This window comes from Ranitomeya imitator, chromosome 4, assembly GCF_032444005.1.
Source record: "Ranitomeya imitator isolate aRanImi1 chromosome 4, aRanImi1.pri, whole genome shotgun sequence".
NCBI classification, from domain to species: Eukaryota; Metazoa; Chordata; class Amphibia; order Anura; family Dendrobatidae; genus Ranitomeya; species Ranitomeya imitator.
In genome coordinates, this window is record NC_091285.1 from 147,003,272 (window position 1) to 147,025,590 (window position 22,319).

The 22,319-nt window shown below is 44.2% G+C and overlaps 1 protein-coding gene across 1 annotated transcript in view; it reads left to right on the forward strand.

Moving 5' to 3' along the window:
- Positions 1–20,957, forward strand: part of LOC138675618 (uncharacterized) — a 31,725-nt gene extending 10,768 nt beyond the window's left edge. Inside the window, exons 6-10 of the mRNA XM_069764006.1 lie at positions 493–525; positions 4,415–4,483; positions 6,544–6,609; positions 18,385–18,672; positions 20,764–20,957. Coding sequence (XP_069620107.1) covers positions 493–525; positions 4,415–4,483; positions 6,544–6,609; positions 18,385–18,666 — 450 coding nt within the window. The 3' untranslated portion in view covers positions 18,667–18,672; positions 20,764–20,957. The remainder of the gene's footprint in view (positions 1–492; positions 526–4,414; positions 4,484–6,543; positions 6,610–18,384; positions 18,673–20,763) is intronic.
- Positions 20,958–22,319: the final 1,362 nt, after the last annotated feature.

A 22,319-nucleotide genomic window follows, 5' to 3' on the forward strand; every position in this document is an offset into this window, starting at 1 on the left:
CACCTAGGAGACATCGGAGTGTTAGAAATCTGTTCTATGGGCAATTCGAGGCTTTTCTGTATTGCTATCCCAGACAAATGTATTCAGCGCAAATCAAATTCTTGGGGAAAATTTGGAGAAGACAACAAATTCCATTTAAAAAAATACCCATGTATCTATTATATTCATAAAAGCAGCATTTATTAAACACATGCATATTCACATTTTCACTCAAGTCTGATCTATATTATATAAGAAGCGGAAAATAATGTTCACATCGATCATAGTTATAACATCTTTTACTCACTGTCAGACGGCGTAGTGAAAACTGCAGGATAAATTGGTGCCAAACAGCCAGTTAGTAACATTAGTGCATGTTGGGGACGGTTCTAGGAGCTGAAACACCTCTGATAACTGCGGGAGAGCCTGAAAATCTATATATACAGCGTAAGAAAATATTTGTCAAGGATTAGAATACGTGGAATTACCGTACTTTCTTTTTTCTTTCTTTAGGGAATCCCACCTCAATACTGTGCCTTAATCTTGGTAAGTGACAACCTACAAAAAGGAGGAATGGACATACAGTATCATATATAATGTCAGATCAGAAGGTCATAAATCAGAGATTGTAAGTTACATGATATATGCTTTGTAGAAAGAGAGTTAAAAAGAACAAATCACAAATAAACGGAAATGACGACGACACCGTGGGGAAAGTTCTATTGTTACAGGAATAATTCACTATGTGGAGGAGCAAATATATTAGAAGTGGTAACGAGATATTTGATGAGAAGGAACGTTCTTGGATATTGATTGAATTGGAAAGCGAATGTGACACAACATATACATGTATAGTATAACGTCACTAACACATGATTGCCAGAAGAAAACACACCGGCTGATGCTGAGCGATCGTTGTACACGTGATTCCCTCCTGCATTTTGCAGACAGAAGTGTATGGGATTCTGTGCTCCAACCACTTCTGCTCAGTGATACTGGGATCCTGAGAATGCGCCTTCCATCCTGTATAATCTCATCCCACAAGAAAAGCCTATTATATACAGGACCCCAGATTTCTAGTAAGGCTAGGTTCACATTACGTTAGTTCAATCCGTTTAACGCATACACTAACAGAATGCGCTAACGCAATGTACAAAAAGGGATTGCGTTTAGCGATCCCGCTAGCACAGATGCCCGATCTGCGCTAGCGAGAACGGACCCAAAAACACTGCAAGCAGCGTTCGAGGTCCCTCAGAAACTAACGGGACGTCGCTAGCGCATGCCAAAAATGGCATACGTTAGCGATGCGTTAATTATATTGCGGTCAATGGGTGCGCTAACAGACCCGCTACATTGCATTAGTGGCGCTATGTAACGGATTCCGTTAGCGGACTGCCACTAACGCAATGTGAACCCAGCCTTACTGGGTAACATAATCCTACAGACATTCTGCGCTAAACACCGGCATTTGGTTCATCAGGTTTTTTCTCAAACTTTCAGTTTTACATCAATATTTTATATAGAAATGAGCATAAAAATAATCCCACAAGTTGTATGGCTTCTGGATATATAAGGATTGAAATGGAAAGGTTTTACTATAAACAGGAAATAATCTTCTTTTTCATACATTATTGGATTTTTGGTGAATAAAAATTGAAGGGTTTGTCCCAAATTGTACAAATTTGAGATATTTCTGTTAAAAACCAGGCTCCTTCTAAGTTACCCAGTGGACTCCTACTGCATTAAATTTTTACCATCTTAAATCACAAATAAAAATATATATTATTTTTCAAGCTTTTTTTCTTCATTACATGATTTTTTTCTGCTGATTTTGATGTCCTTTATGTAAACTTACAGAAAAAAAAATGCTAGAAGAAAAATCACAATACACACAGAAAATGCCACTGCCTCCCAAAACACTACAAATACACTCCCCCCAAAATACTGTGCTTACGTCACTAATATTATATAGAATTTATAGTAACATAAAATCATAGAGACTTTTCAAATAAAAAAATAGAAATCGGATTAAAAATGGCTTTAAGTTCTGTCTTTAACTCCAACATTAGTGACGTTTCTTTTACCATAGGTGACTGCTCCTTGTGTTGAAAAATAAAATTGTATAAAAACTTTATGCAAGAACGGCCTCACTGAAAAATCCAATTTTACTATTCAGTTTTTAGGATTGCACTAAATGGACATAACCATTATATGCCCCTTTAGGAAATACGGATGGTTTTTAGGGAAATCATTCAGCAGGCTTTTGCTAAACCATCTGAGAGCAGCATAATGTGGAGACAGAGATCCTGATTCCAGCTATGTATCACTTACTGGGCTACTTGCTGTCATTTTGATGAAATCATTGTCCTTTCTGGTGAAGATCTAGCTGTTATCTGAATGTTTCGCTCTGTATAACCCCATCCACATCACTGATTGGCAGGTTTCTGCCTATGTAGAGCACACACAGACAGAAGCCAATCATGGTCATACAGGACTTCCTGGCAGGAGATTTACTATTCCCCCAGTGATAAATAATCTGATGATAAAAGGGATTTTATAAAAAGTACACTTAGCAGCCTAGTAAGTGATACCTTGCTGGAATCAGGGTCTCTGTCTCTACATTATGCTGCTCTCAGAATAAGCGGCAAGAGCTTGGTGACAGATTCTCTCTAACTCCTTCACAACCAGTCAATTTTACATTTTTTTTCTTTTCTTTTCAGGATTTTTCCTGCCCTTCTTCTAAGGCCGGTTTTACACGTCAGTGGCTCCGGTACGTGAGGTGACAGTTTCCTCACGTACCGGAGACACTGACTCACGTAGACACATTAAAATCAATGTGTCTCTGCACATGTCAGCGTGTTTTCACGGACCGTGTGTCTATTTGGAAAACACGGAGACATGTCAGTGTTCGTGGGAGCGCACGTATTACACGGACCCATTAAAGTCAATGGGTCTGTGTAAAACACGTACCGCACACGGATGTTGTCCGTGTGCAGTCCGTGTGCCGTGCAGCAGACAGCGCTACAGTAAGCGCTGTCCCCCCAGTGTGGTGCTGAAGCCGCCATTCATTTCTTCTCTCCAGCAGCGTTCGCTGGACAGAAGATATGAAAAATCCTTTTTTTTTTGGTGTTTAAAAAAAAGATCCCTGTCCCCAACCCCCTCCCACCCCCTGTGCGTTCCCCCCCCCCCCCCCCCCCCCGCTGTTAATAAAATACTTACCCGGCTCCCTCGCTGCTTCTTCTCCTCGCCGCAGCTTCTCCTGTATGAGCGGTCATGTGGTGCCGCCCATTACAGTGATGAATATGCGGCTCCACCTCCCATAGGGGTTTTGTATTTACCATGCTCACTCTATGGTAAAACTGACTGGACAATGTGATTCTCCAGGTCAGTACGATGACGCAGATACCAAACGTCGTTTTTCTTTATTTAATTGGTGAAAAAAATTCAGAATTTTATTTATTTTAGAAGTTTGTTGTGTCGCTATATTCCAAGACCTGTAACGCTTTCAGTTTTCAGGATCTGGGGCTCGGAGATGGATTATTTTTTGAGCCCTGAGCTGCCGTTTCTACTGGCACCATTTTGGGGTAGATACATTGTTTTTATAACCTCTTATTGCATTTTATTTTAATGTTTTGGGGGCCAAGAAAACATAATTCTGCCATTTCGATTTTTTTTCTTGTTAAGCTGTTTACCAGTTGGATTAATTTACAGTATTTTATATTTTAATAGATCATGATTTTTACAAGTGCTGCGATACGAAATATGTGCATTTTTATTGGGGGAAAAAAAGAGATGAAAAACATTTGTTAAGCTTTTCACTGTATTTAATAGTCCTTTTAGGGGACTTGAAGCTGCGATCGTCCAATCGCTGAAATCATAATCTCCTATGAGCTCCAGCCACAATCTTGCTTTCATGAGGGTATCATCATGACAAGCACGGGGTCTTCAGCACTGGTAAAGGCACAAGATGGCTGATAAAATCAGGCACACTATTTTGGGAAAGGTACAGACTCGACATTGAAGGGACATGACATTTGACGTACATGTACATCAAAGAACACGAAGGGGTTAATGCAGTTTTCTGCTTAGGTATCCCACCAGTCGCTATAAGGGAGAGCTGCTATCAGGTGATTCCTGTTGTATAGGAATATAGGTTCTGCTCACCTGTGTTTTATTCAATGTTTGGTGGTAACTGTATAGCTCCACTGGATAACGGCAGAGCTGTGTTCTGTGACTACCGATTGGCTGCCGCGTCTACAGGAGCTGAGAGGGTCCAAGTTCCTCCCTGACTTGTCATCTGCTGCTTATAGCCTCATGTACCTGCTAGGGAATCCCGAAGGGCTGGTGTAATGGGTTAATGCATGATTCCATTACTTTCTAATAATGAAAATGGCTGACTAAATTATAATATAGTAAATCATCCTTTACCTTTCAGGCACACGATATAGATGGGCTTTTGAAATTGAATATTAAAGACCTTCTGACAAAATTTCTCTTCTGTGTGGTAAGTTACAGTTATGGACAGAGTAAAAGCAATCTATATATATATAGAGGCGGACACATTTTATATAGTTAGACATGAGCGGATCACCGCACTGTTCTCCGGCCGCCCCTGTGCTTGCTACATACCGCCCTCTCCTCTCCACTACCATGCTCCACATCTCTGGCCTCTTCACCTTAGGCCAGGACTAGTCACCATCAGGCCTTGGAAGTCACTGCACGTCATAAGGTTACAATGCCATGATATCACGACGTGCGCTGTGACCTTATAATGGGCCGGAAGTCCTGGCCTATAGTGAAGAGGACGGAGACTAGGCGCACAACTACAGAAAGAACAAGCCTGGATGGCGGGCAGCGAACTGCGAGCAGATGGGGGCTGAATAGGTGAGCAGTAAGGGAAATGTTAGTTACTTTTATTTTTCACATGTCACATTTACTATTCTTTGGGGTCTGGAGAGACCCCAGTGCATAATAAGGAACACTCAATTTGCAAAGAATTCATCAAATTTTAGGTGAAAAATCAAAAAGTCGGCAAATTCGATTCCTAAACAATCTACTTAAGACTATACTGTATATAACACATGTGGAGTGTATCCAAGTCACACATGTTGCTCTGAGAGTGCTGTATTCTAGATTTATAATAGGTTTTATCATATTCATGGCTAGAATCAGCTTCGTACAATACTCTGGTTACCTATAATAATATTGTAGAAAATACAGCTTCCCAAGTACAATTTGTGTTAGAAATGATATTTCTACCTAGGAAATGTAAATTACATAGAATTAGCACATGGGAAGATTCACTAATGAAAACAGCCAGAAATCAGTCTAAGGCCCCCTTACACGTCCGCTTAATAAATGTATGTGATAGGCTACGTTCAGACTAGCGTTGCGCGCTGCTGCGTCGGCGACGCAACGCACGACGCACACAAAAACGCGGCAAAACGCACGCAAAAACGCTGCATTTTGCGACGCGTGCGTCGTTTTTTGCCGAAAATCGGACGCAAGAAAAATGCAACTTGCTGCGTTTTCTTGGTCCGACGCTAGCGGCAAAAAAGACGCAAGTGTTGCAAAACGCAACACACAAAAACGCATGCGTCCCCCATGTTAAACATAGGGGCGCATGACGCTTGCGTCGCCGCTGCGTCGCCCGACGCTAAGGCGACGCACACTAGCAGAACGCTAGTGTGAACGTAGCCATAGATGGTCCGTTTTACCATCTGTGTTTTTCTGTTGTGCGTCCATGTGTACATGTGTATCTGTGAGTTATCTGAGTGACACCTGTGTGTATGTGTGTACCATCCAGGTAGGTAATAAATAGATATCTGTCACATATATAAGTTGTGCCCTGAATGTGCAGCTTACTGTACATCTATCAATCTAAAAAATAAATAAATAATTGGAATAAAAAGACGTGCGGCCCCCTAGTTTTTTAAACCAGCAAAGGTAAAGCAGACGGCTGAAATCTGATATTTTCAGGCAGGGAAAGTCCATAGTTATTGGCCACTTCCCAGTCTAAAAATACCAGCTCGCAGCCTCCCCAGAAGTGAAGAATCGTTGAGAGACTCCAATTCTGGCGCTTTGCCTAAATCTGTTCATGTAGTGTAGTATGAGTGTAATAATATACTCACCTACTGCTGCTTTCTCCAGGATCCAGCAGCGCTCTGCTCCGCTTCTGAGTGACGTCACCGCTCGGCAGAACCTCCACATCACATTGTGCTCAGCCTGACCCCATAGTGTTTTTTTTACAATGTAAGTCTATGGAACGTCAGAATGAATCTCCATAGTGCTTTCACTGTAAGAGATTTCCACCTCACACATAGAGCGTAGCGTGATCCGGAGAGTCTGAAGTGCGGTGACATCACTGAGAAGCGGAGTGGAAGAGCGCTGGATCACGCAGAAAGCAGAGCTAGGTGAGTATATGAATACACTCACACTACTCTACATGCACATATACATACATTTAGAGAACAAATATTCATGAAAGTGCTGCTGTAAGATGACTAAGAAATACACAGTATTTGTAAATCTGTCCCATTATTTTACATTTCTCAAAATCTGCAGGAAGGAATCTTGGCAAAACTAGGTTATGTTCTGAGTGACCTATTGAATACACTAACTGGAGCTTTGGTAAGTGGTATTTACTTATGGATTCCTATGTGTGTTATGCGCCTACTCACAGAAGAGGCAAACGTATCTTTCTTTCTATGTCCATTTCCTTATATAAAACATTCACATATTTATCACAAGAAATAACTGAGAAAAATGTTTTGTGATTTCTGTTGTAGATAAGCCTTAGTACCTATCTAAACAGGGAATGGGGCTTAGTTAGAGACAAGAGGCCGACTATAGGCAATAAATCTCCTTTAATCTAAGCCAGAACACTGGTTAAAGTTCTAGCTAGTGATGAGCGAATGTGCTCAGATAAGGTGTTATCCGAGGTTCCTCGTGTGCTAACCCAGAATCTTCAGAGTACTCGGAAAATTTATTCGAGTCTCCTCACCTGCATGTTTCGGGCTGTTACACAGCGGCAACACTTACAGGGATTGTTCGTGCATCGATGGTTGACCTGACACTTCGCCCTTTTGCCAGGGCTGGGTGTGGAAGGTTGTTGCCGAAGGAGTTTCTCCTTGCGTTCCTTCTTTTCAGTCACATGAGAGCCACCTAGCTCTTTTGCAAGCTCAACCAGGAAGTCCACCCCTCTCTCCTGCACCCCAGTGCATGCCTGATAAAGAACATGAGCATTCAGTGCTGCCATGTCAATCATGTTATAGAACATGGTGACTGGCCATCTCCGTGTTCCTGCACGCACGCTGCACTCCCGCACCATTTGGTCCATTACATCCTCATCGCACTTTGTGTGGTTGTATTGTGTGACCGTGTTTGGCTTCCTTTTATTGGTATCCTCAGTCTCAACCATGCTGTGTATGCTGCTGAGAATGTAGGCAGCCTTTTTTCGTTTGGGTGCATACACTGTCAGTGTGGCACCAGTGGTTGAAAACACCTGAGTGGTGAATTCAGTGAGTTCCATCTGTCTAGCGGATTGAGGAATTTCCCAGCAACTCTTGTTGACTGTGCCGAGGATAGTGATTTTCCAGCTAAGCAGTTGTTGTGCAAGTGACAATGATGTAAAGAAATTGTCTGTGGTTACAGTTCTGCCCTTGTCCATGAATGGTTCCATCAGCCTCATCACTACAGTTTCGGACAGTCTCTCACCGCTGGGATGACTCGGGTCCGTGCCAAGATATGGGAGGACATTACAGATGTACTTTGATTTCAAGTCGCAAGCCACCCAAAACTTGATGCCAAACTTGTCTGGTTTTGTTGCAATGTATTGCAGAAAACAGCAGCGAGTCTTTGACGGGAAAAGCTGTTCATCAATAGTGATGTGTCGACCAGGGTTGTAGGATGCGATGCAGTTGGTGACAAATGATCTCCATACATCGGAGATTGCAGCAAACTTATCGGTCTCCACTTGCTCACTGCGTGTGAACATGTCATCAAAGCATAGGTGTAGCATGATGTCTTGGAAGCGGTTTCGGGTCATAGTTGCAATGATCCTTGGGCTTGCCAGGTTTGCTGACCAGCTGCCACGTAGTGATGGAACCTTGGTCACCCCCCGCAAGATAATGACTGAAATAAATGCCATTAGTTCCAGGAGACCCATGAACCAATCCACCTGCTCCATGTGACGTGCATGTTGAGTAGTCCATTCTTGAATGCTACAAAGCATGTCAAGAGTGATAAAACAGAGGAAGCTCTGAAGGCAACTCCGGACACTTCGTCTGGCCTTAGCACTTGGCTCTCCATCTGTAGGGTACGGTTTTATTGGGGTAAAATGGAGATGTTTCCCCACTTGTACTTCACGCCTCACTGTGCCATCTTTTGTGGTCAGTAGGCTCATTCGCCAACCGAGCTCTCTTTTTTGGTAGAGGGGGAGTCTCCTCATCTGCAAGATAAATAATTTCAAATTAAGATTTTGTTTTGGTTCTAAAGGCTGGGTTCACATTTGAGAGAATTTCAGTTCCCAGTGAATCCAGCAGGGAACTTAGACATTTTCTCAGCCTCTGCATGTTCGCGCATGCGGGAGAGCGGGGAACGCGGTCCCTAGCAACCCGCTGTGTTTACTGGATGCCAGCTACACAGCAGGCTGCGAGAGTGCGATTCGCATCCCCACATCCCCCCGCACAGAGAACTCCTGAAGATGCGTTCCCTGGGGAGGGGGATGCGGGGGGTGCGAATCGTGTTCCCCAGTCTCCCACATGTGGGGAACATGCGGAGGCTGAGAAAATTTCTAAGTTCCCTGCTGGATTTGCAGGGAACTGAAATTCTCTCAAATGTGAACCTAGCCTAAAAAAGATAGTCAGGAAATAAAATTAGGTAATTTGAAAAATCTAACCTGAAGACAGCTCAGAGTCCGAATCCGGTTGAAGGACTATGTCTTCTCCATCTGAGTCAGAAGGGTTGGTGTTACTCAGGATCAGTTCCAATGCCTGTTGAATGGTGTGTCTGCATTTTGTTTCTTGTGAATAAAATAGGTGAAGCAGTCACCTATGTATCCCCCACAGCACAAAAGGCTGCATGAAAATTTGATAAGGTGTTAGCAACCTTATGCATATCCCCTGCACAACAATGCAGCTGGTGGGTGGGCAGACACTCAGGAGCAGCTTGCATTCTTTTGTTTACACTCTGTTACAAGAGTAAAGGTACCGTCACACTAAGCGACGCTGCAGCGATACCGACAACGATCCGGATCGCTGCAGCGTCGCTGTTTGGTCGCTGAGAGCTGTCACACAGACAGCTCTCCAGCGACCAACGATCCCGAGGTCCCCGGTAACCAGGGTAAACATCGGGTTACTAAGCGCAGGGCCGCGCTTAGTAACCCGATGTTTACCCTGGTTACCATCCTAAAAAGTAAAAAAAACAAACGCTACATACTTACCTACCGCTGTCTGTCCTCGGCGCTCTGCTTCTCTGGTCTGGCTGTGAGCACCGGGCAGCCGGAAAGCAGAGCGGTGACGTCACCGCTCTGCTTTCCGGCTGCTGTGCTCACAGCCAGACCAGAGAAGCAGAGCGCCGAGGACAGACAGCGGTAGGTAAGTATGTAGCGGTTGTTTTTTTTACTTTTTAGGATGGTAACCAGGGTAAACATCGGGTTACTAAGCGCGGCCCTGCGCTTAGTTACCCGATGTTTACCCTGGTTACCAGCGAAGACATCGCTGAATCGGTGTCACACACGCCGATTTAGCGATGTCTACGGGGAGTCCAGCGACCAAATAAAGTTCTGGACTTTCTTTCCCGACCAGCGACAGCACAGCAGGGTCCTGATCGCTGCTGCCTGTCACACTGGACGATATCGCTAGCGAGGACGCTGCAACGTCACGGATCGCTAGCGATATCGTCTAGTGTGACGGTACCTTAAAGGTACCTTCACACTGAACAATTTAACAACGATATCGCTAGCGATCCGTGACGTTGCAGCGTCCTGGATAGCGATATTGTTGTGTTTGACACGCAGCAGCGATCTGGATCCTGCTGTGACATCGTTGGTCGGAGCAGAAAGGCCAGAACTTTATTTCGTCGCTGGATCTCCCGCAGACATCGCTGAATCGGCATGTGTGACGCCGATTCAGCGATGTCTTCACTGGTAACCAGGGTAAACATTGGGTTACTAAGTGCAGGGCCGCGCTTAGTAACCTGATGTTTACCCTGGTTACCAGTGTAAATGTAAAAAAAAACAAACACTGCATACTTACATTCCGGTGTCTGTCCCCTGGCGCTCTGCTTCAATGCACTGTCAGCACCGGCCGGCCGTAAAGCACAGCGGTGACGTCACCACTTTGCTTTACGGCCAGCCGGCGCTCACAGTCAGTGCAGGAAAGCACAGCGCCGGGGGACAGACACCGGAATGTGAGTTTGTAGTGTTTGTTTTTTTTTTACATTTACACTGGTAACCAGGGTAAACATCGGGTTACTAAGCGCGGCCCTGCGCTTGGTAACCCGATGCTTACCCTGGTTACCAGGGGACTTCGCATAGTTGGTCGCTGGAGAGCTGTCTGTGTGACAGCTCTCCAGCGACCAAACAGCGACGCTGCAGCGATCAGCATCGTTGTCTAGATCGCTGCAGCGTCACTAAATGTGAAGGTACCTACAAGTTGAGGTGGATTAACACAATTGCCCCCTGCAGATTCCTCAGGCAATGGCCACATTTACAAATGAAAGGATGCTAATTGGAGCCATCAGAGTTGTCAGTTTGGACTAAGGGTCATTTGACCCTCTTTCAGGACTTCAGGGGGAGCTCGAAATTTCTGGGACTTCTAGTGTTAGACCGCCACAACACATGCAGGGATTGCCCGTTTGTTAGGCAGCCACAACACATGCAGGGATTGCCCGTTTGTTAGACAGCCACAACACATGCAGGGATTGATCGTTTGTTAGACAGGCACAACACATGCAGGGATTGCCTGTTTGTTAGACAGCCACAACACATGCAGGGATTGATCGTTTGTTAGACAGCCACAACACATGCAGGGACTGCCTGTTTGTTAGACAGCCACAACACATGCAGGGATTGCCTATTTGTTAGACAGCCACAACACATGCAGGGATTGCCTGTTTGTTAGACAGCCACAACACATGCAGGGATTGATCGTTTGTTAGGCAGCCACAACACATGCAGGGATTGCCTGTTTGTTAGACAGCCACAACACATGCAGGGATTGATCGTTTGTTAGACAGCCACAGCACATTCAGGGATTGATCGTTTATTAGGCAGCCACAACACATGCAGGGATTGCCTGTTTGTTAGACAGCCACAACACATGCAGGGATTGATCGTTTGTTAGACAGCCACAACACATGAGGGATTGACCATTTGTTAGACAGCCACAACACATGCAGGGATTGCCCGTTTGTTAGACAGCCACAACACATGTAGGGATTGCCCGTTTGTTAGACAGCCACAACACATGCAGGGATTGCCCGTTTGTTAGACAGCCACAACACATGTAGGGATTGCCCGTTTGTTAGACAGCCACAACACATGTAGGGATTGCCCGTTTGTTAGACAGCCACAACACATGCACGGATTGATCGTTTGTCAGACAGCCACAACACATGTAGGGATTGATCGTTTGTTAGACAGCCACAACACATGCAGGGATTGATCGTTTGTTAGACAGCCACAACACATGTAGAGATTGCCCGTTTGTTAGACAGCTACAACACATGCAGGGATTGCCCATTTGTTAGGCAGCCACAACACATGCAGGGATTACCTGTTTGTTAGGCAGCCACAACACATGTAGGGATTGCCCGTTTGTTAGACAGCCACAACACATGCAGTGATTGCCCATTTGTTAGGCAGCCACAACACATGCAGGGATTACCTGTTTGTTAGACAGCCACAACACATGCAGGGATTGCCTGTTTGTTAGACAGCCACAACACATGCAGGGATTGATCGTTTGTTAGACAGCCACAACACATGAGGGATTGACCATTTGTTAGACAGCCACAACACATGCAGTGATTGCCCATTTGTTAGGCAGCCACAACACATGCAGGGATTGCCTATTTGTTAGACAGCCACAACACATGCAGGGATTGCCTGTTTGTTAGACAGCCACAACACATGCAGGGATTGATCGTTTGTTAGACAGCCACAACACATGAGGGATTGACCATTTGTTAGACAGCCACAACACATGCAGGGATTGCCCGTTTGTTAGACAGCCACAACACATGTAGGGATTGCCCGTTTGTTAGACAGCCACAACACATGCAGGGATTGCCCGTTTGTTAGACAGCCACAACACATGTAGGGATTGCCCGTTTGTTAGACAGCCACAACACATGTAGGGATTGCCCGTTTGTTAGACAGCCACAACACATGCACGGATTGATCGTTTGTCAGACAGCCACAACACATGTAGGGATTGATCGTTTGTTAGACAGCCACAACACATGCAGGGATTGCCTGTTTGTTAGACAGCCACAACACATGCAGGGATTGATCGTTTGTTAGACAGCCACAACACATGCAGGGACTGCCTGTTTGTTAGACAGCCACAACACATGCAGGGATTGCCTATTTGTTAGACAGCCACAACACATGCAGGGATTGCCTGTTTGTTAGACAGCCACAACACATGCAGGGATTGATCGTTTGTTAGGCAGCCACAACACATGCAGGGATTGCCTGTTTGTTAGACAGCCACAACACATGCAGGGATTGCCTGTTTGTTAGACAGCCACAACACATGCAGGGATTGATCGTTTGTTAGACAGCCACAGCACATTCAGGGATTGATCGTTTATTAGGCAGCCACAACACATGCAGGGATTGCCTGTTTGTTAGACAGCCACAACACATGCAGGGATTGATCGTTTGTTAGACAGCCACAACACATGAGGGATTGACCATTTGTTAGACAGCCACAACACATGTAGGGATTGCCCGTTTGTTAGACAGCCACAACACATGCAGGGATTGCCCGTTTGTTAGACAGCCACAACACATGTAGGGATTGCCCGTTTGTTAGACAGCCACAACACATGCAGGGATTGATCGTTTGTTAGGCAGCCACAACACATGCAGGGATTGCCTGTTTGTTAGACAGCCACAACACATGCAGGGATTGATCGTTTGTTAGACAGCCACAGCACATTCAGGGATTGATCGTTTATTAGGCAGCCACAACACATGCAGGGATTGCCTGTTTGTTAGACAGCCACAACACATGCAGGGATTGATCGTTTGTTAGACAGCCACAACACATGAGGGATTGACCATTTGTTAGACAGCCACAACACATGCAGGGATTGCCCGTTTGTTAGACAGCCACAACACATGTAGGGATTGCCCGTTTGTTAGACAGCCACAACACATGCAGGGATTGCCCGTTTGTTAGACAGCCACAACACATGTAGGGATTGCCCGTTTGTTAGACAGCCACAACACATGTAGGGATTGCCCGTTTGTTAGACAGCCACAACACATGCACGGATTGATCGTTTGTCAGACAGCCACAACACATGTAGGGATTGATCGTTTGTTAGACAGCCACAACACATGCAGGGATTGATCGTTTGTTAGACAGCCACAACACATGTAGAGATTGCCCGTTTGTTAGACAGCTACAACACATGCAGGGATTGCCCATTTGTTAGGCAGCCACAACACATGCAGGGATTACCTGTTTGTTAGGCAGCCACAACACATGTAGGGATTGCCCGTTTGTTAGACAGCCACAACACATGCAGTGATTGCCCATTTGTTAGGCAGCCACAACACATGCAGGGATTACCTGTTTGTTAGACAGCCACAACACATGCAGGGATTGCCTGTTTGTTAGACAGCCACAACACATGCAGGGATTGATCGTTTGTTAGACAGCCACAACACATGAGGGATTGACCATTTGTTAGACAGCCACAACACATGCAGTGATTGCCCATTTGTTAGGCAGCCACAACACATGCAGGGATTGCCTATTTGTTAGACAGCCACAACACATGCAGGGATTGCCTGTTTGTTAGACAGCCACAACACATGCAGGGATTGATCGTTTGTTAGACAGCCACAACACATGAGGGATTGACCATTTGTTAGACAGCCACAACACATGCAGGGATTGCCCGTTTGTTAGACAGCCACAACACATGTAGGGATTGCCCGTTTGTTAGACAGCCACAACACATGCAGGGATTGCCCGTTTGTTAGACAGCCACAACACATGTAGGGATTGCCCGTTTGTTAGACAGCCACAACACATGTAGGGATTGCCCGTTTGTTAGACAGCCACAACACATGCACGGATTGATCGTTTGTCAGACAGCCACAACACATGTAGGGATTGATCGTTTGTTAGACAGCCACAACACATGCAGGGATTGCCTGTTTGTTAGACAGCCACAACACATGCAGGGATTGATCGTTTGTTAGACAGCCACAACACATGCAGGGACTGCCTGTTTGTTAGACAGCCACAACACATGCAGGGATTGCCTATTTGTTAGACAGCCACAACACATGCAGGGATTGCCTGTTTGTTAGACAGCCACAACACATGCAGGGATTGATCGTTTGTTAGGCAGCCACAACACATGCAGGGATTGCCTGTTTGTTAGACAGCCACAACACATGCAGGGATTGCCTGTTTGTTAGACAGCCACAACACATGCAGGGATTGATCGTTTGTTAGACAGCCACAGCACATTCAGGGATTGATCGTTTATTAGGCAGCCACAACACATGCAGGGATTGCCTGTTTGTTAGACAGCCACAACACATGCAGGGATTGATCGTTTGTTAGACAGCCACAACACATGAGGGATTGACCATTTGTTAGACAGCCACAACACATGTAGGGATTGCCCGTTTGTTAGACAGCCACAACACATGCAGGGATTGCCCGTTTGTTAGACAGCCACAACACATGTAGGGATTGCCCGTTTGTTAGACAGCCACAACACATGTAGGGATTGCCCGTTTGTTAGACAGCCACAACACATGCACGGATTGATCGTTTGTCAGACAGCCACAACACATGTAGGGATTGATCGTTTGTTAGACAGCCACAACACATGCAGGGATTGATCGTTTGTTAGACAGCCACAACACATGTAGAGATTGCCCGTTTGTTAGACAGCTACAACACATGCAGGGATTGCCCATTTGTTAGGCAGCCACAACACATGCAGGGATTACCTGTTTGTTAGGCAGCCACAACACATGTAGGGATTGCCCGTTTGTTAGACAGCCACAACACATGCAGTGATTGCCCATTTGTTAGGCAGCCACAACACATGCAGGGATTACCTGTTTGTTAGACAGCCACAACACATGCAGGGATTGCCTATTTGTTAGACAGCCACAACACATGCAGGGATTGCCTGTTTGTTAGACAGCCACAACACATGCAGGGATTGATCGTTTGTTAGACAGCCACAACACATGAGGGATTGACCATTTGTTAGACAGCCACAACACATGCAGGGATTGCCCGTTTGTTAGACAGCCACAACACATGTAGGGATTGCCCGTTTGTTAGACAGCCACAACACATGCAGGGATTGCCCGTTTGTTAGACAGCCACAACACATGTAGGGATTGCCCGTTTGTTAGACAGCCACAACACATGTAGGGATTGCCCGTTTGTTAGACAGCCACAACACATGCACGGATTGATCGTTTGTCAGACAGCCACAACACATGTAGGGATTGATCGTTTGTTAGACAGCCACAACACATGCAGGGATTGATCGTTTGTTAGACAGCCACAACACATGTAGAGATTGCCCGTTTGTTAGACAGCCACAACACATGCAGGGATTGCCCATTTGTTAGGCAGCCACAACACATGCAGGGATTACCTGTTTGTTAGGCAGCCACAACACATGTAGGGATTGCCTATTTGTTAGACAGCCACAACACATGCAGGGATTGCCTGTTTGTTAGACAGCCACAACACATGCAGGGATTGATCGTTTGTTAGGCAGCCACAACACATGCAGGGATTGCCTGTTTGTTAGACAGCCACAACACATGCAGGGATTGATCGTTTGCTAGACAGCCACAACACATGTAGGGATTGCCCGTTTGTTAGACAGCCACAACACATGCAGGGATTGCCTGTTTGTTAGACAGCCACAACACATGCAGGGATTGCCTGTTTGTTAGACAGCCACAACACATGCAGGGATTGATCGTTTGTTAGACAGCCACAGCACATTCAGGGATTGATCGTTTATTAGGCAGCCACAACACATGCAGGGATTGCCTGTTTGTTAGACAGCCACAACACATGCAGGGATTGATCGTTTGCTAGACAGCCACAACACATGTAGGGATTGCCCGTTTGTTAGACAGCCACAACACATGCAGGGATTGCCTGTTTGTTAGACAGCCACAACACATGCAGGGATTGCCTGTTTGTTAGACAGCCACAACACATGCAGGGATTGATCGTTTGTTAGACAGCCACAACACATGAGGGATTGACCATTTGTTAGACAGCCACAACACATGCAGGGATTGCCCGTTTGTTAGACAGCCACAACACATGTAGGGATTGCCCGTTTTGTTAGACAGCCACAACACATGCAGGGATTGCCCGTTTGTTAGACAGCCACAACACATGCACGGATTGATCGTTTGTCAGACAGCCACAACACATGTAGGGATTGATCGTTTGTTAGACAGCCACAACACATGCAGGGATTGATCGTTTGTTAGACAGCCACAACACATGTAGAGATTGCCCGTTTGTTAGACAGCCACAACACATGCAGGGATTGCCCATTTGTTAGGCAGCCACAACACATGCAGGGATTACCTGTTTGTTAGGCAGCCACAGCACATGTAGGGATTGCCTGTTTGTTAGACAGCCACAACACATGCAGGGATTGCCCATTTGTTAGGCAGCCACAACACATGCAGGGATTACCTGTTTGTTAGGCAGCCACAGCACATGTAGGGATTGCCTGTTTGTTAGACAGCCACAACACATGCAGGGATTGCCCATTTGTTAGACAGCCACAACACATGTAGGGATTGCCCGTTTGTTAGACAGCCACAACACATGTAGGGATTGCCGTTTGTTAGACAGCCACAACACATGCAGGGATTGATCGTTTGTTAGACAGCCACAACACATGCAGGGATTGCCGTTTGTTAGACAGCCACAACACATGCAGGGATTGCCCGTTTGTTAGACAGCCACAACACATGCAGGGATTGATTGTTTGTTAGGCAGCCACAACACATGCAGGGATTGATTGTTTGTTAGGCAGTCCCTGTGTAATTTCCGACTGTCAAACAACCAAAAGACATGTGTGTGATTTGTCTAAAGGTGGGGAGAGTGAAGCCAGCGCTGATTGGCCTTGTGTATTGCTTGAAATGTTAATATCACATAATCTCCAGGAGAGACAATGCTGACACCAGAGGGGAATATAAGTGTTATTATTTTACTGGGTAGAAATATAGGGATTCAGAAAGGGTTATCTGAGTAGCGGACAACCCCTTTCTCTTTACCGGGTACCTATCTTTTGAAATTATTTTCTTTATGTTGTACAGACATAAAAGGATTATCTCATCATTAAAGAGGTCGCCCACTACTTTTACATAGATGAGAGACTTGGGCCATCGGTGTAGTTCATGGACATCCATTCATAACATCTACCATACAATACTTCATTTACTTATTCAGCTCCCTGACATAGTCCCATTAATTCCACAGCACTTTACCCACCATCATCACTGTAAGGATTGCCAACTTGACTTTTTTTAATTTTCTCTAAAAGGCTAAAAATCATAGGCATACAATATTTTAGGGACACATTGGAACCATAATAAATCATCATGACTATAAGTGAGCTAGGCCTACAGCCCATAATTCTGATATGATGCATGAGCTGCATACATTGTAAACTGTAAATGATGAGAATTACAGTTAGGATAATTTGTAGAAGTTTATTCTGCTTAAAAAATCACAGACACCTTCATTTTAATTTACGAACAGGGCAAAAAAATGGCCTATTTTTACAGACTGTCCTGGAATTTCTGGACTGTTGGAAACCCAGATCGCTGTGTCCATTGGGGCTCACAATCTAAATTCTCTATAGGAACAATTTTTGAGTGTGTTAGGAAACCCACACAAATAGATAGAGAACATTGAAACTTCTTGCAGATTTTGTCAGAGATAAATAGCCCCTTCCATGAGTAGCTGGGTCTCAGAAACCGGATCAGTGGCAAATTGCCATGGCAACGCTCATAGTAAAGAGATGGGATGGACAAGTGATAAGAAAGCTTGTTTAGTATTACAATAATTATTAAACCAGAGAGTATATTTGTACGGTATCCTTGATCTCAAAATACTAATTGTTGACCAATCTTTTTTCCAGGGTATAGTAGGAACTCTGCCTTCAATTTGCTCTGGTCTGCATCTTGACCTTTCAGCTATTATAGCCTCCCTGACTGGTACCCTTCTTGGAGGTGTTATAGGTATTGTTGGTGGTGTACTCAAAACTGTTGCTGGAGTGGTCGGAGTGGCTGGCGGTGTCCTAGGAAATGTCGTAGGTGTCGTAGGAAATGTCGTAGGTGCCGTAGGAGGTGTCGTAGGAGGTGTCGTAGGAGGTGTCGTAGATGCCGTAGGAGGTGTCTTGGGCAGTATTCTTGGAGGCTAAACAAAGGTAACAACATATACAGTTACATATATTTACTTCCAATATTTAGACAACTAGCTTAAAGTTTCCTGTCTCATACACACAAATCGTTTATAAGACCATGCGATGAATGTACTAACCAATGCCAGTAAAGCACTGGGATCAAACGTAATAGATCAAAAGGAAATACGGTAAAGCTTAGCTTTTAGCAAACAACAATTAAAAAGTTGTATACTAACCTCCAGCAGAGCATGGACCGCTATTCCAACACATTTCAGGGGTACCAATGTGTTTCCCTTGTCCATGCATCAGATAGGTCAGGGTCATCATATATCATGAGGAAATCAATAGCAAAATATAGATGAAGGGACTCATGACCCTGCTGTGCATAGTTATATGGTGAGCATGATCAATGTCGCCAAGTGCTGGCTAAAGTGATAGATGGTGCATCTATACCGTCAGTGTAGCTTGGATAATGAGTTTCCAAACTTCATTAAATGTTATCATTACTTATCGCTTTAGCCATCACTTACTGATCATTCACACCATATATAATGTATATACGCACAACAGGGTCATGACTTCCTTTATCTATATTTTTTATTGATTTTCTCATTATGCAGGAGCTGATGAACCAAATGCATGGAGAGGGAGAACGCGCTGCTACCCCTGCTCTATGTGATATGGTGTTTGGGGTTACTGGTTACATGGTACTACTATCCCTCTTGTTTGTAGTGGGATTATAATATGTAGAAAAGTGTGGGTGACAGTAATATTGTCCTTCATTTTCACCTGCGATAGTTCTTTTTTCGTGCTGAGGATTATCTAGCAAGGATGCAGTTTTGTCTGGTAGCATTAAACTGACTTTTTTGGTGTTGTTCTAGTTAATGGTTTCTACCAATATGATATGATCTCTCTCTGGACCCTCTGTATCTTCTGACATATCCTTGTGTATACTAGGATACTAGGATAGGGCATTAATATGGTTCTATAGGAGAACATCATCCTTACCAGTCTGCATATTAACTGGATTAACTGGCCAAGCTCTATTAGAGGGTGGTATATGACATTTTAGTTGCTTTTTAGTCTAATCTTTTTTTTTAAGTATTTTTATTTGCATTTTATTGGGTTTGACCAGAGTGCCTTACTGCAATGAATAATTCATATGACAGACGTTTATGAGTCCTACACATATACTGTACTTAGACATGTAACTAGATCATCTCTAAAGATGAATAAAACTTGGCACTCAATGCGTGAAAAAAAGCTTCTTAATTTATTGATACATCCAGAGAAACAAAACTGCTAAACGTTTTCGGTCCACACCGGACCTTCGTCAGAGCGTTTCTTTGGCATTGACTGGATGTGGAAGCTAAACTGAATGGATGAGCGTCAGAACAAAGAGAACGTACTGCAGCAGATGCTGGAGGATCGGAACACACATTAGATATGGAGCGCCATGGAAAGGATCAGAGCCTAATGGGGATAGCGGCGCTGGAAGACCGGATCCTGGAGGAGCAATGTGCCAAACTGCAGAGAGCGACGCTCCATATCTAATGTGTGTTCCGATCCTCCAGCATCTGCTGTAGTACGTTCTCTTTGTTCTGCGGACTTCCAGTCAGTGTCTTGTTCATGCTGTCCGTGGTTCAGGCAGCTTGAATCTCATGACAAGTTCCCTTTAAATAGTATGAGGAGGGTTTTTGTACTTGAGGGACATGATTGGACACCAGTGATACCTACTGTAGGAGGCTATTGCAAGCATAAAGGGAATCTGTCAGTAGGATCAATCCTCCTAAGTCATCTGTAGATATATCTGCAGTATGAAAAATGGTTCCCAAGAAATCCATGTTTTTCTTGTCTGCAATCTAGCACAGAGCTCTATTCATCTCATTAGCATATAAGAAGCACGATGATTTCTCAAGAACCAGTCATCGGATTGCAGATATCAAGGTATCATTGGATTCAGCTTCCTATGACCTACACGCCCATATAGACGGCTTGGGAGAGTTGGTCCTACTGACAGATTCCAGTTAAGAAGGATGAAGTTCACACTTACATGTACAGTACATAGTCTGTAGCATGATTTACCCACTAACTATGGCTTCTTATTTTTTGCAGGTCCTTCACATCACAATGACAAAGTCATGTCATAAGAGAGATTTCTTTCTATAAAGTTTCTAAATCTTTAAATTTGCATAAATTTCTGATGGGGTGAAAAATCATATCTGCAGAAAATTATTATTTTGATAATCAATTATTGTGCTTGCGGTCGGTTCTTTTGCAATAAATTCTTTCTGAGCATTACAATAAAAGTGTTTGTTAACTTATTGGAAACACCTGAATAATGTGGACAGGTCCCAAAACATCGGAGTGAATATGGGGCATTAACAAGCCTTACTGGATATAGATTTCTGTTCTAGGGCAGTGTAGGTTCTTTATTTATCTACATTATTTTATAACTTTAGGCAAGAATACAGATATGGGCCAAAGCAAAAGCCGATTAGTCAGAGGAGGTGGCGGCCCGACTCTGACAGTTCTCTCCCTATGTCTGTATTGGGAAAGACCTCAAACCAGAGATCTGAATATAAAAGCAGTGAATGCACAATATATCATGGGCACCTTTGGAGATCTGCTATAGGCCCAAAATCGTCAAACAAAATATGTGTTCCAAAAGCCAAACAGGGCTCCTTCCCTTCTGAGTATTGCCGTGTGCTCAGACAGTAATGCACAATATATGGGGTATTGCTATATCCAGTGGAAATTGAACAAGATACATTTTCTTCTAGTACTCCCTGTGACAATGAAAAATTTGATAATAAAGTAGCATTTTAGTTGAAAAAATAGAATTTTTAATTTACACACTGAAGCATTATGGATTAATAATGCTCACTACATCATTAGACGAATTCCTTGAAAAGGTTAATTTTCCAAAATGGGCTCACTTGTGAGGATATCTACTGATAGCTCAGGATCTATTCAAATGCAACATGGCGTCGCAATCTATTCCATCCAAATTTGTGCTCCAGAATGAAATAGTGCTTCTTGACTTCAGAGCCCTGCTGTGTGCTCAAACAGTAGCGTACAACCACATATGTGGTATTACTATATTCAGTAGAGTCCATTTTCTACTATTACTCTCTGTGACAATGAAAAATTTGAGGCTATACTAACATTTTAATGGAAAAAAATTGTCATTTACACAGCACATTTATATACAATTTATGAAGTATTGTAGGTTAAAAATTCTCGCTACACAACTCTCTGAATTCCTTGAGATGGTTCGTTTCCAAAATGGGGTCACTTGTGGGGTTTTCTACTGTTTTGGTAACTCAGGTGCTCTGCAAATGTGACATGTTATCTGCAATCTATTACAGCCAAATATGCACTCCAAAAGTGAAATATGGCTTCTTCCCTTCAATGTCCTACCATATGCCCAAACAGTAGGTTTTGACTACATATAGAATTATTCCTTGCTTGCGAGTAGGGTTCAGCGAAACGGATCGGACAAATTCAAAAATCGCCGACTTTCGGCAAAGTCGGGTTTCATGAAACCCGACCCGATCCTAGTGTGGGATCGACCACGAGGTCGGCGATCTTCGCACCAAAGTCGCATTTCGTATGATGCTTTCAGCTCCATTTATCAGCCAATGAAGAAGGACGCAGAGTGTGGGCAG